Source organism: Scophthalmus maximus, chromosome 6 (genome assembly GCF_022379125.1).
Source record: "Scophthalmus maximus strain ysfricsl-2021 chromosome 6, ASM2237912v1, whole genome shotgun sequence".
Taxonomy (NCBI): domain Eukaryota; kingdom Metazoa; phylum Chordata; class Actinopteri; order Pleuronectiformes; family Scophthalmidae; genus Scophthalmus; species Scophthalmus maximus.
This window is the reverse complement of record NC_061520.1, coordinates 10363656-10380798: the sequence shown is the minus strand read 5'-3', so window position 1 is coordinate 10380798 and position 17143 is coordinate 10363656. Positions and strand designations below refer to the sequence as shown.

At 45.6% G+C, this 17143-nt stretch overlaps 2 protein-coding genes across 9 annotated transcripts in view; one reads left to right on the top strand and one right to left on the bottom strand.

The window, feature by feature from the left end:
- kcnab2a (potassium voltage-gated channel subfamily A regulatory beta subunit 2a) overlaps positions 1-9625 on the top strand; it is a 68103-nt gene extending 58478 nt beyond the window's left edge. For all 6 annotated transcript variants that reach the window (XM_035631108.2, XM_035631107.2, XM_035631109.2 and 3 more), the window contains 6 exons: positions 629-714; positions 1115-1235; positions 1809-1903; positions 3174-3294; positions 5021-5109; positions 5829-9625. In XM_035631108.2, the coding sequence (XP_035487001.1) occupies positions 629-714; positions 1115-1235; positions 1809-1903; positions 3174-3294; positions 5021-5109; positions 5829-5918 (602 nt within the window). In that variant the 3' untranslated portion in view covers positions 5919-9625. The remainder of the gene's footprint in view (positions 1-628; positions 715-1114; positions 1236-1808; positions 1904-3173; positions 3295-5020; positions 5110-5828) is intronic.
- A 1-nt stretch (position 9626) lies between these two features.
- The window catches only part of megf6b (multiple EGF-like-domains 6b), a 54567-nt gene continuing 47050 nt past the window's right edge, over positions 9627-17143 (bottom strand). For all 3 annotated transcript variants that reach the window (XM_047332746.1, XM_035631097.2, XM_035631099.2), the window contains 16 exons: positions 16955-17083; positions 16738-16866; positions 16336-16464; positions 16110-16238; positions 14273-14401; positions 14027-14155; positions 13546-13674; positions 13287-13418; positions 13046-13174; positions 12742-12870; positions 11867-11995; positions 11619-11747; positions 11381-11509; positions 11144-11272; positions 10536-10664; positions 9627-10259 (listed from right to left, as the gene is read on the bottom strand). In XM_047332746.1, coding sequence (XP_047188702.1) covers positions 10195-10259; positions 10536-10664; positions 11144-11272; positions 11381-11509; positions 11619-11747; positions 11867-11995; positions 12742-12870; positions 13046-13174; positions 13287-13418; positions 13546-13674; positions 14027-14155; positions 14273-14401; positions 16110-16238; positions 16336-16464; positions 16738-16866; positions 16955-17083 — 2003 coding nt within the window. In that variant the 3' untranslated portion in view covers positions 9627-10194. The remainder of the gene's footprint in view (positions 10260-10535; positions 10665-11143; positions 11273-11380; positions 11510-11618; positions 11748-11866; positions 11996-12741; positions 12871-13045; positions 13175-13286; positions 13419-13545; positions 13675-14026; positions 14156-14272; positions 14402-16109; positions 16239-16335; positions 16465-16737; positions 16867-16954; positions 17084-17143) is intronic.

The following is a 17143-nucleotide window of genomic DNA, read 5'->3' as shown; positions in this document are numbered from 1 at the left end:
AAAATGAAATTTCTTTCTGATGTTTTTAAATCAAATATAGTGATGTTGACAGAAAAACACAAAAAAAGATTAATCTCTTTGTAGCATTCAGTCAAGCACAGGTCAGCACATTAATGAAAAAGAATGATCCATGACCCACTAAGGACGAGTACCTGAACCAAATAGTTTAGTAAACACAGAAGCTGTAGTCCACTTCATCACCCTGCTGAAAAAGCTTGTCTGTGAGCAAAGATTTAAACTGCTACAAACATGGCTGCCATCTCCAAATTATTCCACTGGCCTATTTTTTTTTTTGTAGTTTGTTGCAGGAAAAAATAAGAAAAAGAAAAGACGGATTATTTTTTATTTTGGATTGTCACAAACACGTGAATGATGCCATTCACGTGTTCGTTGTGAATAGATGTCCTCCTCAGAATGAATCACTCAGCGTTTTGATTCACATAATCAGCTTTTCCACTTCTCTGCTCAATTGCCCGGTCCATTCGGATTGCAAATGATAACAAACACATTTCATGAGAATAAAGAACAAGCAACTCAGATCAACATATGGTCGGCTCTCAGGATAAATGACACCAGCAATAGAGGTGTGTTGTTGTTTTTAAACATCTTTGTGTACTTTTACTTGCAGAAACAGTTCGAGCAATGACCCATGTGATAAATCAAGGAATGGCCATGTACTGGGGTACATCCCGCTGGAGTCCAATGGAAATAATGGTGAGCCCATGTTTTTCACACCCACATCTGTCTCTTGTATTCAGTGGCTCTCCAGTAGTCGCGAGTGATTATGGGCTCCAGCTGGGATCGGCAGGGATGTAAACGTCTCTCAGAGCACACAAACGCTGCAAACACATCTGTCACTTGCCCAACACAGTCCTGATAAACTACAAACGCTGCGGCGACATGCAGCACGGCGCGGCACTGCAAACAGTGCTGGATAATTTAACTAGCTCCTAGCTGCAGTGCAGGTCCACTGAGAGTGTGCTGCACTCGGGACTGAAAGAATGAGTTTGGCTGTGAAAATTATTTTTAAAAAACACAAATTTATCATCTCACATGGAGGCTCTCTGCACAGTATGTGGGCCTAATTTTTTTTTTATTCTGTGTTTTCCTCTAGGAAGCCTACTCTGTGGCGCGACAGTTTAACCAGATTCCTCCCATCTGTGAGCAGGCAGAGTACCACATGTTTCAGAGAGAGAAGGTGGAGGTGCAGCTTCCCGAGCTCTTCCATAAAATAGGTGAGCTTTCATTTTCATGGATTATTGGTCGAGGTCATATTTCAAAGTCAGTAGCGATAGAGAAATGAAGTGACTGCAAAACACTGGATACAAATTCTGTATTTCACAAAAACGGATAAACCTTGCAAGATTTTTTGGACCTCGGGGTATTTGTCATGGGGTTCATCGTGATACAGTTCTCAAATCTCTTTTGTTTTCAACAAACATTAAAACTCCTCAGGTCCTGTTTTTCAGCTGTGGTTTCTTTGTGGCTGTGACACAGCACAGGAGCTGATTCATTCTTCATCTCAGTCCAAATGTTGATGTAACTGGCAGTATGATGCTTGACTGGCAGATGAGAGAAGACAAGTCATTTCTGACATTGAAAGATTCTCTTTAGCTGACTGCTCTACCTAATCTACTTAGACAACAAAAACAGGTCCATCTAAAAATCCAGTTTGAGTGGAAGAATCAAAGTGGATTAAAACTTGCACTGCAGGGATTTAGTCTTACTAATAACCCTTATTCTTCTAAAGACCAAATGAGTGATAACACTTCGAAAATTGGTTTCGATGATCGCGTTTGTGTTCTCAGGTGTGGGGGCCATGACATGGTCACCACTGGCCTGTGGGATCATCTCAGGGAAATACGACGGAAGGGTGCCTCCCTACTCTCGGGCCTCTCTGAAGGTAGACAAACCTCACTGGCTGTTCTCCGTCTTTATCCCACTTTGATCACCTGTGCTTGAGTCACCGTTGTGGTTTTTTCCCCACTGACTGCTGGTTGTTTGTTTGTTTATTGTGTGTTTGTGTCTTCCAGGTACTGTAACTCTGTGTGCACACCATATCATTGTGTGTTCAGGGCCATGTTGAAACCATGCACTGTGTACCTCTTCACGAGCAGTGCTGTTTGCCAGCTGGTGTCAGCTCAACGCACATGAGCACACACACAATACATGTGCACAACAATGCTTTTCACGCAGAGCAAAAAATAGTACCGCATGTGCGCAAAATGGGGAATCGTTTTTTTGATTTGAAAATTCCCTGCGGAACACTGGAACTAAATTAAATTGATAGTTAAAACCATGAAGCAGGGTTTTATCCCTGAGAAGTCGTATGTAACCTGGAATCTTTTTTTTGAAGGCTCTAAGCTTAAGGGAACAAAACAGCCACTTTAACCAAACATTAATGAGGAGGAGAGATCGGTGAGACCTCTGAAATCTGGTGGAACATCCCTATACAAAGTAACAGATGAACTCAGGAAGTACACAGTAACAGTAACATTCAACACATTTCACACTGTCAAACGACTTTCATTTTATTCAAAATAAAAATTCTCATCTCGACTTTGAACTAATAAAAAAATATAACTCACCCAGTGACACAGGAGCTAACACCTGACGTACGGCCGTGATCTTTCCCCGTGGTGGAGTAGCCTGTTATGTGTCAGTGAGTTGTGTGTCAGTGACTGTGGATTAGACTTCCCCCTGTTCATGAAACTAGCTCTCCATGTTGGTGTTGTGCAGTATCTTTGACGACTTGTGTGGAATGAGCTGCTTCCCGTTTGGTTCAGTGTTGCCCGTGGATGTTTGTGGTGTTCTGGTTCTTTAACTCAGTGATTATTCTGTTAATAGCATTAATGGTACAGTTTAATTTCTGACCCTTGATTCCATGTTGTTCTGACATCAAGATATAAATTAACTTTTTTAACACAAACATAACGCTAATGATTTTTGTGAACACAGATTTCTTTCTAATATTTGTATCTTTTGTAACTGTAACAAACTGAATATTCAGTTTTTCAGTGAGCGTAGCTGGAGAAACCTTTTTCCTCGCCGAGCCGAAGGCGGCAGGAGACAGAGTCACGTGTTTAAAAACAGGCCCTGGTGACACAGGAGCTGCGTCGCAGCCGTGTGAGCAGGGCTGTGTTTTTGAGCAGGTGTGCTGTGTTTTCAAACAGGGTTACCAGTGGTTGAAGGACAAGATCCTGAGCGAGGAGGGCCGGCGTCAGCAGGCGAAGTTGAAAGAGCTGCAGGCGATCGCGGAGCGGCTGGGCTGCACTCTGCCCCAACTCGCCATCGGTACGCAGATACACTCTGCTGCTCTCTCTCTTTCTGTCTGTCTGTCCGTCCCTCTGCCTCGGACGGACCGGGGTCAGCGCCGCTCGCTGCTGTCTGGTTTGACTGTGGGTGTGTTGTGTTGTCCAGTTTGTGTCTGTGTTGCAAGGGTTTTTTTATTTGGAGTTTAATGAGACAAAAAGAGAATTGGAAACAAGAAAACAGGAAAGCATTTAGAGTGAGACGATAAAAAGACAAGTAGTGTAAGTTGAAGCAACATGAACTCGTCTGCTCACAGGAAAACAACAACATTAATAGAATATACAGGGTATCATGTAGCGCAGTCCCCTTTAACACGATGATGTGGTAAACATCAACATACGTAATGTAAATATGTTTACAGTATGTGTTAGTATATGCAGGTCTGTGGTTTCCCCTGGTGTTAACGCGTGTTAAACAATTTCCAGTGTCAGCATAAAAATAGCATCCCTGACATAAATCCAGCGAGTGACCGATATTGATTCACTGCCGGGCACCAGAGTGAGAACGTGCAAACCCCCGAAGACGCACGCTCCTGCGAGGGCTGTTAAAGCGTCAGACTTGAGGGGCGCGGCGAGTAAATCTAGGACTCCACTTCCTATCGGTGCAGATCACAGCAGATTTTTTACCCTGGCAGTAATACAGTGTCATAGATTAGGGTTTCACGGCCCATTAGAGGACACCCGCATCTCTCCCAATTACCATAAATCCTTCTAGCGCTCCTGAAGGCAACACAAGAGATTTATATCTCTCCTCTAAACTGTGTTTACAGTATTGAACCAGCCTCTGCCCAGTCCAAATAATCTAACACGACTGACTTCCTCTTATAATAGGAAAATAAAAGGAAAAAATTGTGTCTGATTATTTGCACCAAATTGTACAGACTCTCATTTTTTTTTTTTTTTACAAAAATGTCGATCATTGTCCCATCACAGCTTTGAGGGGAACATTTTTTTTTAAATGGGTTCTTCCCTCTCCCAGGCCCCATCCCTGGTTCACTTATTGTTGTGGGAACATGCTTACAAACAAAGAGACACAGGTGAAATCATAAACCTTCTTGGTGACACCTTCCTGCCTTTGGCTCGGTGCCGCCAAGTGAAGGGAGAATAGAGTTACGAGACGCTGTGAGTATCTCAGGTCTACTCCTCTGTCAGTCTAGTGGAAGACCTGCCGCTGTTTATATTTTCATTTTGGTTGAGGCTTTGTGTTGAGTCATAATCTTGCTGTTTTTACAGCAAACATGCCATCCCTTTATGCCTTAATCTGTTTAATCTGCAGTCTCCCCAATGCCAAAAGCACCCAGTTGTATTAGATAATATAGCTTACAACTGTAATGTGGTTAGATTCCAGCCTCAGTAAATAAACATTCTGCTGAACAAGAAGTACTTTTACTTTTGATAGTTTATATACATTTTGCTGAGGATACTTTTGCAGTTTACTTATTACAGAGTATTTATTATGTGGTACTTAAGTAAAGGATTTGAACGTTTCTTCCACACTGGGAGGATTTTAGCGTTTGTGGCAAGTGATCATTTTATACAGGAAGTGTTGCAGTAGTTGTTGTTTTTGTTTTTTGTTGCAACAGGAGATCAAACTGCTCTGTATTTGTGATGTGTGCAGATGTTGTGCAGTGTGTTTGAGTCGGGGGTGTTGTGTTAGTGTGTCCATAGCAATTGTGGGGGTGTCATTGCTGTTTACTGGTTTCCTGCAGCGTGGTGCCTACGGAACGAGGGGGTGAGCTCTGTCCTTTTAGGGGCGTCCAACACCGACCAGCTGATGGAGAACATAGGAGCGATACAGGTGAGGCTACAGTGTGTGTGTGTGTGTGTGTGTGTGTGTGTCTGTGCGTGTGTGTGTGAGTACGTGTCTGTGGTTCTGTAGAGGAAATCGTGACTATGAAAACGTGACCTGACCTGTTTCACCAGGTCCGTATATCTGTGCCGTACAGTCCAGAGGAGCGTCCTCCGTCTCTCGGGGTACAGCTGAGCCTCGCGGGCAGTTTTGCTGCTGCACACTTGGGGGCTTTACTGTACCGAGTTAATAAGGTCAGCGGAGTATCAGTTGCCTTGGGGATTGGAGGCAAACCTTGCGAGCACTTCTCCCTCACCTGATAAGATGCACTGTGTTAATGGGGTTTTCAGACTGGTGGGGGTTTTACCTTCTCTGCCCACATTATGTCCGGCCTGAAGTAAAGAGCATCGCTACACTCTTCTATTCTGACACTTTGTATGCGCGCGCGTGTGTTTACGTGCGTGTGTGGACACATTTGTATACAAGATGTGTGCGCACTATGCGTTTCCTCTCCCTCAGTGCATTTGATATTTCGGTTTTGAAATGCTAAGCTCACATTTCCCAAGGGCTCCTCTGCAGTTTTTCTTTTTACTTGGAATTTGACATCACAGACCCTGAAAGAGAAACAGTCCTTCATCTGTAGAGGAAGCTATCTAGAGACAAAGGCTCAGACAAGAAAACGTGAAAAGAGCAGAGGATGTTGATTGTTTGTCTCTCTTCCGTCACAGGTTCTCCCTAAGTTGTCGTCCTCCATCAACCACGAGGTGGACAGCATCCTGGGCAACAAGCCGTACAGTAAAAAGGACTACCGCTCCTAACACGCAGCATGGCCCCGCCCGGCAGGGCTGCAGCAGCAGCAGCAGCAGCAGCGCCCCACCTTTGCCTGATCCTCTGTTTGCTTGAGCTTTTACTAAGTGAGACCCTGGCGCATGAGTCTGGCCACACCAAGGCCACGCAGGGCGCCTCATTTAGAGTCACGGGGATAAGATGAGAGAAGGGGGAGGAAAAATACAGTCACCTCCACAAGAAATGAAGGGACTGACAGACGGACAAGAGCGGATGAGGGATATGTGCTCATACTTAAATCAGTTATACAGTCAATTCAGCTGAACATATTTTAAAAACCATAGATAAAAATACCTTCTTTTTTTTAAATAATAAAAAAGCACACGCTTGCTTGGCAGCCAGATTTTATTTTTTTTTCCTTTTTCCAAAGATGAATGCAACTAAAAGGAAGATGAAGTTCATACTGTACGAATATACGAGAACTACACATTGTACCATTTGTTCCTCGGACGTTCTGTTTACAAACTCCTGTCCATCAAGTGTTCTCTGGAAGAAAAACTGTGTGTTTGTTTGTTTGTTTGTTGTTGACATTGTCAGTGTAAAGCCTTCGTGTTGGCTTGAACAATCAGCACTTTAGTATTGTCAGTATAGGTTCTGGAGGGGAGAGGATGGGTATTTATAACATAGTTTTATCTCACAACCATTGCACTATTAGAATTTCATCGCCTCCTGATAATTCCCTCTCCTCATCCTCCCTCTGCGTCTTCACTGGCAGTGAACTCGTCCAGCCTGATGCTCTGACACTCCCGCTGTCTGAGTCTGAGAGGACAGGGGGTTGACGACGGCGCTCTGCCTCCGAGGCTCCTCCTCCTCCCCCGTCCTGACCAGTGAACTGTCCACGAGTATCGAGTCAGGAGCGTAGGCTGCTGTGTGCGGGCGACTGCCACTGAAGACATTAGCTGTTTATTCGCCCCTAACAGGAGGAACTGCAGTCATCCTAAATCACATGCAGTGTCCTGCCTCACTGTGTTACCGACCTCTGGGGGGGGGGGGGTGTTCAGGCTGAGGATTAACTGTACAGGAAGTGGTCATATCAGTGCTGGCTCCACATCTCATGGAAACTTGTCCTTGATCACATTTTTTGTTCAAGTATTTTTGCCTTATTTACAGTTGCGTCAGACCGCGCTGCTCGACAGCCCCGTCCCCCTTTGGCCGACCTGTCTGGAAACGTTGGCCGGTGGTGGTGGTGGTGTTTGTGGCGAGGACGAGCTGGCGTTTCCAGTTAATCAGCAGAGGGGCAGCAGCTCAGGGAATCGGAGCAGGTGGCTTTAGTCGTGCGTAGGCGTGAAAACGGTCAGGAGGTTGTATTTGCTTGTCCGTCTCTCTTTCGTGTGTTCACACTGGGGCCGCACCAGTGACATTTTTTTTTCGCGTGGCTTCAGCCAAAGATCTTCTTCTTCTTTTTTCTTCTCTCTTTGACGACACACCTGAGTGTTTCACTTTCACTTCCTGCGGGAGTATAGAACTCATCTTGACGCATGTGCTGTCCACTTTGTTATCTTATCTATGGTATGGACTTAAGTCCATGTATATCTTTACTTGACTGTGCTGTTACAGTAGTTAACAAAAGCCCTTCATATACAGAATGCGTAGTTACAGCTCAACGCTTTAGGATAGTGAGGTTGGATTCAAGCACGACATACACTTTGAGACACGTATTTATACGTATGTTATTCCAGAATTTGACGCCACCCTACAGTATATCATTCTCTCTCCTTTGGGTGCTCTCTTACTGTGATTAAAGCACAAGTGGATAGCATGTGGTACATCCTCACAGCATGGACTCTCTTCACCCAGCCTTCAATAACCGACGGGACGAGCAGGGTGATGCTACTCCCCCTAACTAACACGTGTAGATATCGATAACAAATCTTTTACTAACAGCTGAAACTATTGATTCTTAGCATAAAGAAGAAAGAAAATACAGAAGAAGCAAAACTGTTAGTGCAAACGATGATGTGAACGGGACGTAGGTGCTTCTCGGTTTCTGTGAAGGGAATAATCAAAGTGAGCATCACTGTGTGGGATTTGTGAGGAGGAGATCTCAACAGAAAACTGTCTCGACTGTTGATCCCTTTTTTTGTGTGTGTGTGTGTGTTAGGGAGGGGGGACAACTAAACAAATCCCTTGCTATAGCCTGTTGTATTAGTTGATCCCTGTATTGGTTTGCCGTGTCTTCTGTGTCTTTTTAAGCGGCACAAGCCGATGCTGTTTTCTCAGAAGAAGAAAAAAGAATTTCCGATAAGCAAAGAAGATTTAGTTAATTAGTCTGTGGAGTTCCTGTGTCTCAATATCATCATCTGCAGCGAGCGGAGAGGCGATTGAGACTTGAGGGCAAAGTTTGACATTTTGGTTCATAGATTTAATATTTGCTTTTTTGCCAAGAGTAACATGAGGAGACTGCAACCACTGTCCCGTCTGCTGGGTAGATATGAAGCTACAGCTGGCAGCTAACTCGCTAATCTTAACATAAAGCGGAGGGAGTGTGTGCTGTTACAATCAGCCAATGTTAAGAATCATTTCTCACGATTTATGATTGAATAAGGATTGCAATACATTTCAGCAGAAAGTGATTGTGTAAAATGACATTATGACGACTTCTCTTTTCACTTATGCGACACAGACTGAACTGGTGGAAGTCTCACACATTAAATGTGGAACTTGAAAAAGTAACTAATCAGTAAAATTACAGATTAATCATAGAAGGAATCTTTTTTTGGCGGTTTCAAAATCAGGTTAATCAGAAACTACGTTTAACTTTATATTCATGAAGGTTAGAATGAATATGCCATATTTTAGAAGAAAGACAAAATTTCCATGTTTCAGTTCTTTAAATTTGTACAAGCAGCAAAGGTTGTTTTTGTACTATTTAAAAAAAAGTTTTTTGTTAGTTTTGTAGCTTTATGATTAATTATCTTTATGCTCAGGTAGCTGACCGCCGGACGTAGCTTCATACCGAACAGACAGAAATCAGTGTTATCAATCTTCTCATCTAACTCTGGACAAGATGGTCAACAAGCATATTCCCCAAAATGTCTACTTTAAATAATATAGCTGTACATTTTATTCGACCATCTGTTATTTCACTCTGCGCTGACTTGCCCAACAAACGCCGTGTGTGAAATAACTTCAGTGTTTTAAGACGAGTGTAGTCGGTGGAAGTCTTGCTTTAAGAGCTCCTGGTTCCATCGTACTCGCTGTTCTAACATTAATGACTAAGTTCAGAAATGAAAACCAGACCCATGTGGATAGAGCTTATTTTACAGAAGGTTAAAAGTTATACAGAGAATATATTTTTTATGTTTTTTGCCTTTAATGCAGTAGAAAATCAAAAGAAGTTTTTATTTAAAAAATAAAAATTCATCATGCTGCATTTTTCCTATCTGTATTGTATCAATTTTAAGACTGATAAAAAGAAGCAATTTCTGTGTTGTGTATGCGTTGTTAGGAATGCTCTGAAGAGGACTTAGTGAGCGCCTGGTGTCTCCTGTACATAGTTTGACCTCTGTATATAATTCTGGTTGTGATCACCTTTGCCTTTTCTCTTTTCTTTTCTTTTTTCTTTTGCAGGCGTTGCTACAGCACTGTGCTTGAATCTGAACTTTAGACAGGATGTACAGCTTCGATCTTCAATGACAATGAAATAATGATAAAATAAGAATGGTTAAAAAAAAACAAACTTGATGTGTCTGTCTTTATTGGCATTTATGTGTAAAAAATAATCGTTCACTGGACTGTAGATTTGGCAGAACTGCATGGTATTTTTTTTTATCCAGTGGGAAACAAAATATTTTACATTTGCAGTATATTTAACTGTTAAATATAAATATGAAGCAACCTATACACAGAATCAACTCAAAGGGGGAACATATTTAGACAGAAGGAATTCTAGCTGTGTAATCTTAAGCGATTTTAAATGAAAATTCCAGGAATGTGTTTTTATCGTGAGGTCGTGGTATTAAATGTATGTACAAGAAACTCTCAATGTACCGGTGACAGGTCAGGCTCACGCCAGAATGTCAATCGGTTCACAAGGACACGTTGGCGTGCAAATATAAAAATGAAGTATCGTCCAGCTCCGGTCCGAAACATGGGATCGCAGTTCTCATCATCAGAGAGTCTATTTCCATGAAGGTCCTCCAGCTGCCCCAACTTCCTACCACAAGATTTCACACGACTCGAGTCATTTCAGTAAAAGATTGATGTGTCCCAGGTTTTGGTTGGAGTCGTTCAGGTGGATGGGAGCTGCTATAATGAGTTGTTGTGTTGTGAGAGTCCTCTGCTGCTCCCGGAGGTGAGGTGTGGGGGTCCCCCTAACAAAACACAGACGCAGAGCTGAGTCCACCTCCAAACACACAACATTCATATGCTATCTGAAAAGACTACACCAAAAGAGAACGTGCAGTAACTAATGGGCCGTCAGCACTCGAGTTATTCACTCTTGTGTCACAGAGTCAGTGGAAACGCCACTTCTGCTCGGACTCGAGAGTCGGCGAACCTCGTCACCTGCCGTTCCGTGTGCCTGCAATGATGAGGAAAGGTTAACTGCTCCGACAGCAGGGACGCCTGTGTGTTAGCCACTACTGTACCTTCCTGACAGGACAGTCCGATCCAGCCGTGCACGCAGCTGCAGCGGCCGTTGCGTCGGTCGCACCGTGCTTCGTTCTGACACTCGCAGGTCTCGGCGCAGTCGGGCCCGTAGTGATTAGCTCTGCAGTCTGACAGGAAACACAAGAAGAGGAGTTTAATTGTACAACACAGAGGGGGACCTACTGTTGAGACGACAGGCCGGTCAACGACGGCTGCACATCAGTGGATCATCATATTCCTCGTCAGGGGCGTGTCTGTGTCTAGGGTTGTTTTGACATCACTAGTAAATTCAAGTTGCTCGATGTACTGGAGAGGAGTCGTGCGACTCTTAACATGTTCCTTAACATGTTCCAACTTTCTATTAAAGCTCACACTGGTCTCCGCTGTCACTGTGTGTGTGTGTGTGTGTGTGTGTGTGTGTGTGTGTGTGTGTGTGTGTGTGTGTGTGTGTGTGTGTGTGTGTGTGTGTGTGTGTGTGTGTGTGTGTGTGTGTGTGTGTGTGTGTGTGTGTGTGTGTGTGTGTGTGTGTGTGTGTGTGAGAGAGAGGGAGTGTGAGAGAGTGTGAGAGAGAGAGAGATCTAAAAGTCAAACAAGGACGGAGGATTACCGATGTCACATCTGGTTCCCGTCTTCCCGGAGGAGCAGAGGCATCGTCCCGTCACCGGGTCGCACGGACAGTCGTCGTCGCAGTCACACACCTTGGCACAGCCCTGACCGAAAGTGCCCTGCTCGCACACTGAGGGACAGCGGTCGGAAACACGGGAGATCATATTCATCAAAAGGGAGAAATTAGACACAAGCCGCCGGCGCTCAGATTATCGTTATCGGCAGTGATGCGACTGACCTCTGTGGCAGCGGCCTCCGTAATATCCTGGAGGACAGAGACAGTGTCCCGACGCGGGGTGACATGGGGCTCCGTTCATACAGTCGCACTGCAGCTGGCACAGAGGACCGTGGAGACCTGGAGGACAGGCTGAGGACGAGGGACACGATCGTCACCTTGTACACTTCACTATGGGAGTGTTAGCAAAATGAACTCATTGTTGGTTTTGGTCCTTGACACGATCCACGTCGGCTCTCACCATGTTCACACAGATGTCCGTAGAAGCCGGGACCGCACCGACACGCCCCCGCCACTCTGTCGCAGGTGCCGTTATTTTGACAGTTGCACGTCAGCTGGCAGTTGGCCCCGAATCTGCCCACGGGACATTCTGGGAGGGAGGCAGGCAAGACAAAAAGAAAAAAAATCTTACCCTCTATGTTTGGGTTTTGCATGCTACAGTAGATATTTTATGCGAAAACAAGCAGAAACAACAGATGTTGTCGTCACCTCTGTCGCAGTGCGCACCAGTCCAGCCCAGACCACAGGTACAGTTGCCGGTCACCGAGTCACACACGCCTCCGTTGCTGCAGTTACAACGTTGGACACAATCCGCCCCGAACCATCCCACAGAGCAGCCTGAGGCCACACACACACACACACACACACACACACACACACACACACACACACACACACACACACACACACACACACACACACACACACACACACACACACACACACACACACACACACACACACACACACACACACACACACACACACACAAAAATTGAATTTAAGTAAGGTCTTAAGGTCAAGCTTCTTTCTCAAGAACATTTGTTTGTTATTTCAAGTCGTTTCTGCTGTTTTGTATGTTCAATTTCCAGAGAGAGAGGATCATTACAGTCTCTGCCGCACAGGGGAGTCCAGACTTTGACACGATCAGAGGGCCACTTCGCAGAGTTTAAACTTTTTAATTGACTTTTATTCTCATTCATCCTCATTGACAGGAAGGAAATAGTGCAACAAAACATGTAACATGAAAAAAATAACGCACGAAAGAGACCAACTCTGAGAAGGTGGGTGTGGCCTGTGACTACTGGTGATTAAAGTGCGGTGTGCTCATCAACATGTAAACTAAAATAAACACGATTGGCTAAACAATTACTAAATATTAAACAGATTTAAATACAGCAGATAGAGCAAAACAGTGGTCAAACACGTAGTTATCCCCATATGGTCACTGTGAGTAAGTATGGAACGTTATTGCTCTAACTGTAAAAACACAGTGTGTATAAAATGAATTAAAAATATATCTATATCGTTGGTGTAATATTATAAAAAGCAATAGTAAAAATCGCACAACGGTAAGAACTCACCATGTCCACAGTTCCCTCCTCTTCGTCCAGGGACGCACACACACCGACCGGTGACCGGGTCGTTCTGGGCTCCGTCTCCGCACGTTGCCGCCAGAGCACAGTCGACTCCGTAACGCCCGGCTGGACATGCTGTCGACACACACACACACACACACACACACACACACACACACACACACACACACACACACACACACACACACACACACACACACACACACACACACACACACACACACGACAGTTGTCACCTCGAACTGTAACACTCACTCATTTATTCGTGCCTTTGCCTAACAGGCCTCACTGATGTTGCAGCGCGCTCCGATGAATCCCGCTGGACATTCACAGGCTCCGGTGGAGGCGACGCACTTCCCTCCGTTTTCACACTCGCACTCTCGTCCACAGTTGGGACCATAGCGACGCTCTCCGCATTCTAAAAGTACATAACGAACATGAGTGGAGTTGCGTTGAAATGGCTCTTAGTCACTTTGATTTGACCTAATATGTGTGTAAAAATATGCTCTCTTTTTTTTCTTTTCACGTACCCTGCTCACATTTGGGACCCTGGAACCCTGGGGCGCAGTAACAAGATCCAGACACTGGGTGGCAGAGCTGGTTTGTCTCGGAGCACTGGCAGACGTGGTTACAGTTCTGCCCGAATGTCCCTGGAAGACAAGCTGAGAGAGAGACAGAGAGAGAGAGAGGGAGAGAGAGAGAGAGAGCGTGCACACAGACACGTGTGTTAGAGACGCTCCGTGCAGCGGTGGATGAAAACCGGACCAGAGTTGGTCCCGCGGAACTCACTCTGCTCGCAGCCGTTGCCGGTGAATCCAGGAGGACAGCCGCACTCTCCGGAGATGTGCTGACAGGAAGTTCCCTGAGCACAGCTGCACTGCTGCACACAGTTCCTCCCATATGTACCTGGCAAACACGCTGAGAGAAGACACACACAAAATGACACCAGATGCTTTTAGCCATCCTGCACATTTCACATTTCATTGCACATGAGTCAATCTGTCCAAATCACTGAGCATAAGGTAAAAACTTTTCTTTTTTTTTAAAGAGTAACAAAGACCGTAAAAGTAGAATATGGAGAAACTCAATGACAACATCAAGCAAACACATGCACAATGCATGTAAATATTATGTAAATATCTTATCCGGTAAATATGAAGTGTGATAAATGAAATGTCAATGTTTTTTCGAATCCTTTCCAATAATTGTTGAACGGAACGGGGCAGACACTTGTCCACCAGGGGCTGCAGGAGGCTCCAGAGTTTCGTACCTTTGTCACAGAGTTTCCCTCTCCACCCTGGAGGACACTGACACTCTCCGGTGACGTGGTGACATGCAACGCCGTGCGAGCAGCGACATCTCTCCTCGCAGCCAGAACCGAACCGGCCCGCTTCACACGCTGAGCAGAGTTAGGAAATTAGGAGGTTATAATTAGTAGGAAAAGTGTTGCCGGTCCCAGTTTCCACAGGTTCATTAGTCTGGCTTCAGCCACACAGCAGAGATTTGCCCGGCTCACCTTTCTCGCAGAGCTCTCCGATCCAGCCGGCGCGGCAGCCGCACCGTCCGGTCTGTCGGTCGCACTGGCCGCCGTTCTCACATTCACACTGCTGCTGGCAGTCCGCCCCGAACCGACCCGCTACACACTCTGTGCAAAACACAAGCAGGAACACACACACACACACACACACACACACACACACACACACACACACACACACACACACACACACACACACACACACACACACACACACACACACACACACACACACACACACACACACACACACACACACACACACACACACACACACACACACACAATTTTTTTTAATTATTATTATTCCTCAAATAATTTACAGTTGGACTGCGTGAGGAGTTGGCAGTCAGAGGTAGTAGCCACAGAGTTTGGAGGGTAAAGACATTCCAGCAACAGGATTAGTGGTTTCCTGAGGAGGGGGGGCCGGGCCTGGCAGGGCTCGACGGGGGAACGGTTGTAACAGGCCCAGAGGGAGGACGGTGTGTAGATGTGGAGCTCAGAGGGAGAACGAGTCGGAATGTCATCACCCGGTCAAAGAGAGAGACTTCTAACAGACTCGACTCGTCGGCGGCGCAAAAACTCTGCCAGAAAATAACCAAACTTCGGACAGAAACAAATGAGCTCAGGCGGCAAACCAAAGGCCACTGCTCTAAATATTTACCTCGGGGGTTCAGGTAAAGTTATTCTTCCACATTTCTGTCCGGACTAAGCAACATCATCATTGTGGCTTTGCAATATTGCAAAATCAGAAGCGCCGGCGGTTAAACGGGATGGATTTCAGTGTTTGGATCTGAGGCTGCACAGTGTGATGCCGGTCGGTCGGTCGGTCGCTGGGGCCGCTGAGGTCGGTCACAGATTCATGTCAGTCATTTCAACGCGAGTGATGACGTGGCCATCATGAGGGTTTGGAGACGATCACATCGAGAAGAGGCAGAAACACGGATTCAACAATATCATTGATTCATCAGTGGTTTGTCTGAGGAGGATTCACAACATACACCAACCTTCCTGATCAGGGTTAGACAAATAAATGGAAAGGGATAAAAAAAAATTGAAAAAAACTTTTCTGGACAAAACCGGGGGAAAGTCATTCACCGGGTGCTTGTGCATGTGGTTAAAGGAAAGTTCTGGTTTTCTACCAGCTGGGTCTTGTTTTTATAGTTTTAAAAATTTAAGTGCTGTGATCTGGAGATGTGGTGAAACTGCGAGTCTGAGAAGAAACACCAGCATCGGGATGATCGTAGAGGTTTCAGCAAAAAGTAACAGCCAAACTTCTTTGGAAGAGAAATAGAGGATGAAAGTTGTCTGTTGTGAAGATCCACCAGGTTACAGACGGATGTGCTGCCTCAAGTTTGACCTGCAGCGCTTTGGTTCGTGGTTTACTGACGATGACGCACCGACACATCTGCAACCGACACTATCCGAGAGAGAACCATGAAGCCCTGGACTTATTTCCACTGGTGTTTACACAGTCCACCAACGTCATCAATATGGAGACAGGGACCCAGAGTCCAACATGAAGTAGGTCAAACAAACATACGAATAAATCTTTTCAAAAGCACACAAAGTAGAAGTGGTTGGTTGTCACAGTTTAATCGATGCAGTCGTCCTGAGCATTGTGGGAATATCACCAACATCACTGTCTGACTAAACCGACGTTGGTTTTCCCTGATCTGAGAACAGTGTTGTTATAAGTAACGGTCAAAGGTCCCCCAGTTGTGATGTTTATGACTTTTCATTTCAATGATCCAGTGCAGGTGGTTTTGTGGTAACACATTCGGAGACTCTTACTCGCGGCTTTTCGGAGTCTTACCCAGTTCACAGGCTGTGCCCGTCCATCCACTGGCGCACGTACACTTTCCACTGGTCCTATTGCAGGTGGCTCCGTTCTGACACAAGCAGCGCTGCCGACAGTCGGCTCCATGAAACCCTGCAGGGCATTCTGGGAGGAAGAAAAAAAAAAGAGCCCAGGTAAAAAAACCACCTTGTGACCTCTCGTCGCATGTGATGATCCCTTCCCTCTGTTGTGTAAAACTCACCCTCTGTGCATTTGGGTCCGGTCCAGCCCGGCGGGCACACACACTGCCCACTGGCAGGGTGGCAGGCGCCATTGTTGCCACAGCCACAGGTTTGGTTACATGCTTCCCCATAGAACCCGGCCGGGCACGCTGCCAGCAGAGGGACAAACAATATCGTTACCTCTCCATGAACTCTGCTGATCAAAAAGTGGAAATTCCAGGGTCTGGAAAAGTGATACAGGCCACAGCATGGGGACCAGCAAGTCCGTATTTTCTCATGTGCGACCGGTCAGGGTTTCCCCGAATAACTCCGGTGTGAGTCAATGTATAAAAAGATCCAAAAAATCTACTATTCCACCCATTTATTGTTTTACGCTTGAATGATGCCAGCCCCTGTCGACATGCTGAGGACGGGACACTCACTCAGGTTGCAGAATGGACCGATCCAGCCCGCGGGACAGGAACAAACTCCACTGACATGGTCACAGCTCCCGCCGTTCAGACACAAACACTTCTCCTGACAGTCCAGCCCATAGAAACCCTGAGGACACGCTGAAACACACACACACACATTAAGTCTTCCTGTCAATAGCATATCTAAATATTCAGTAGGTGATCAGGATCAAGGAACTTCTCTTACGCTTTTCGCAGAAGGTTCCTGTCCATCCAACCTGGCAGGTACAAGCTCCGCTCACGTGGTCGCACAAGGCCTTGTTGTCACACTGACACCGGTGGCGACAACCGAGACCAAACATACCTGCTGGACACTCTGAGGGAATATCACACATGCACACAGGAAAAAAAATTCAACAAGTGCCCAAGAAAAAAT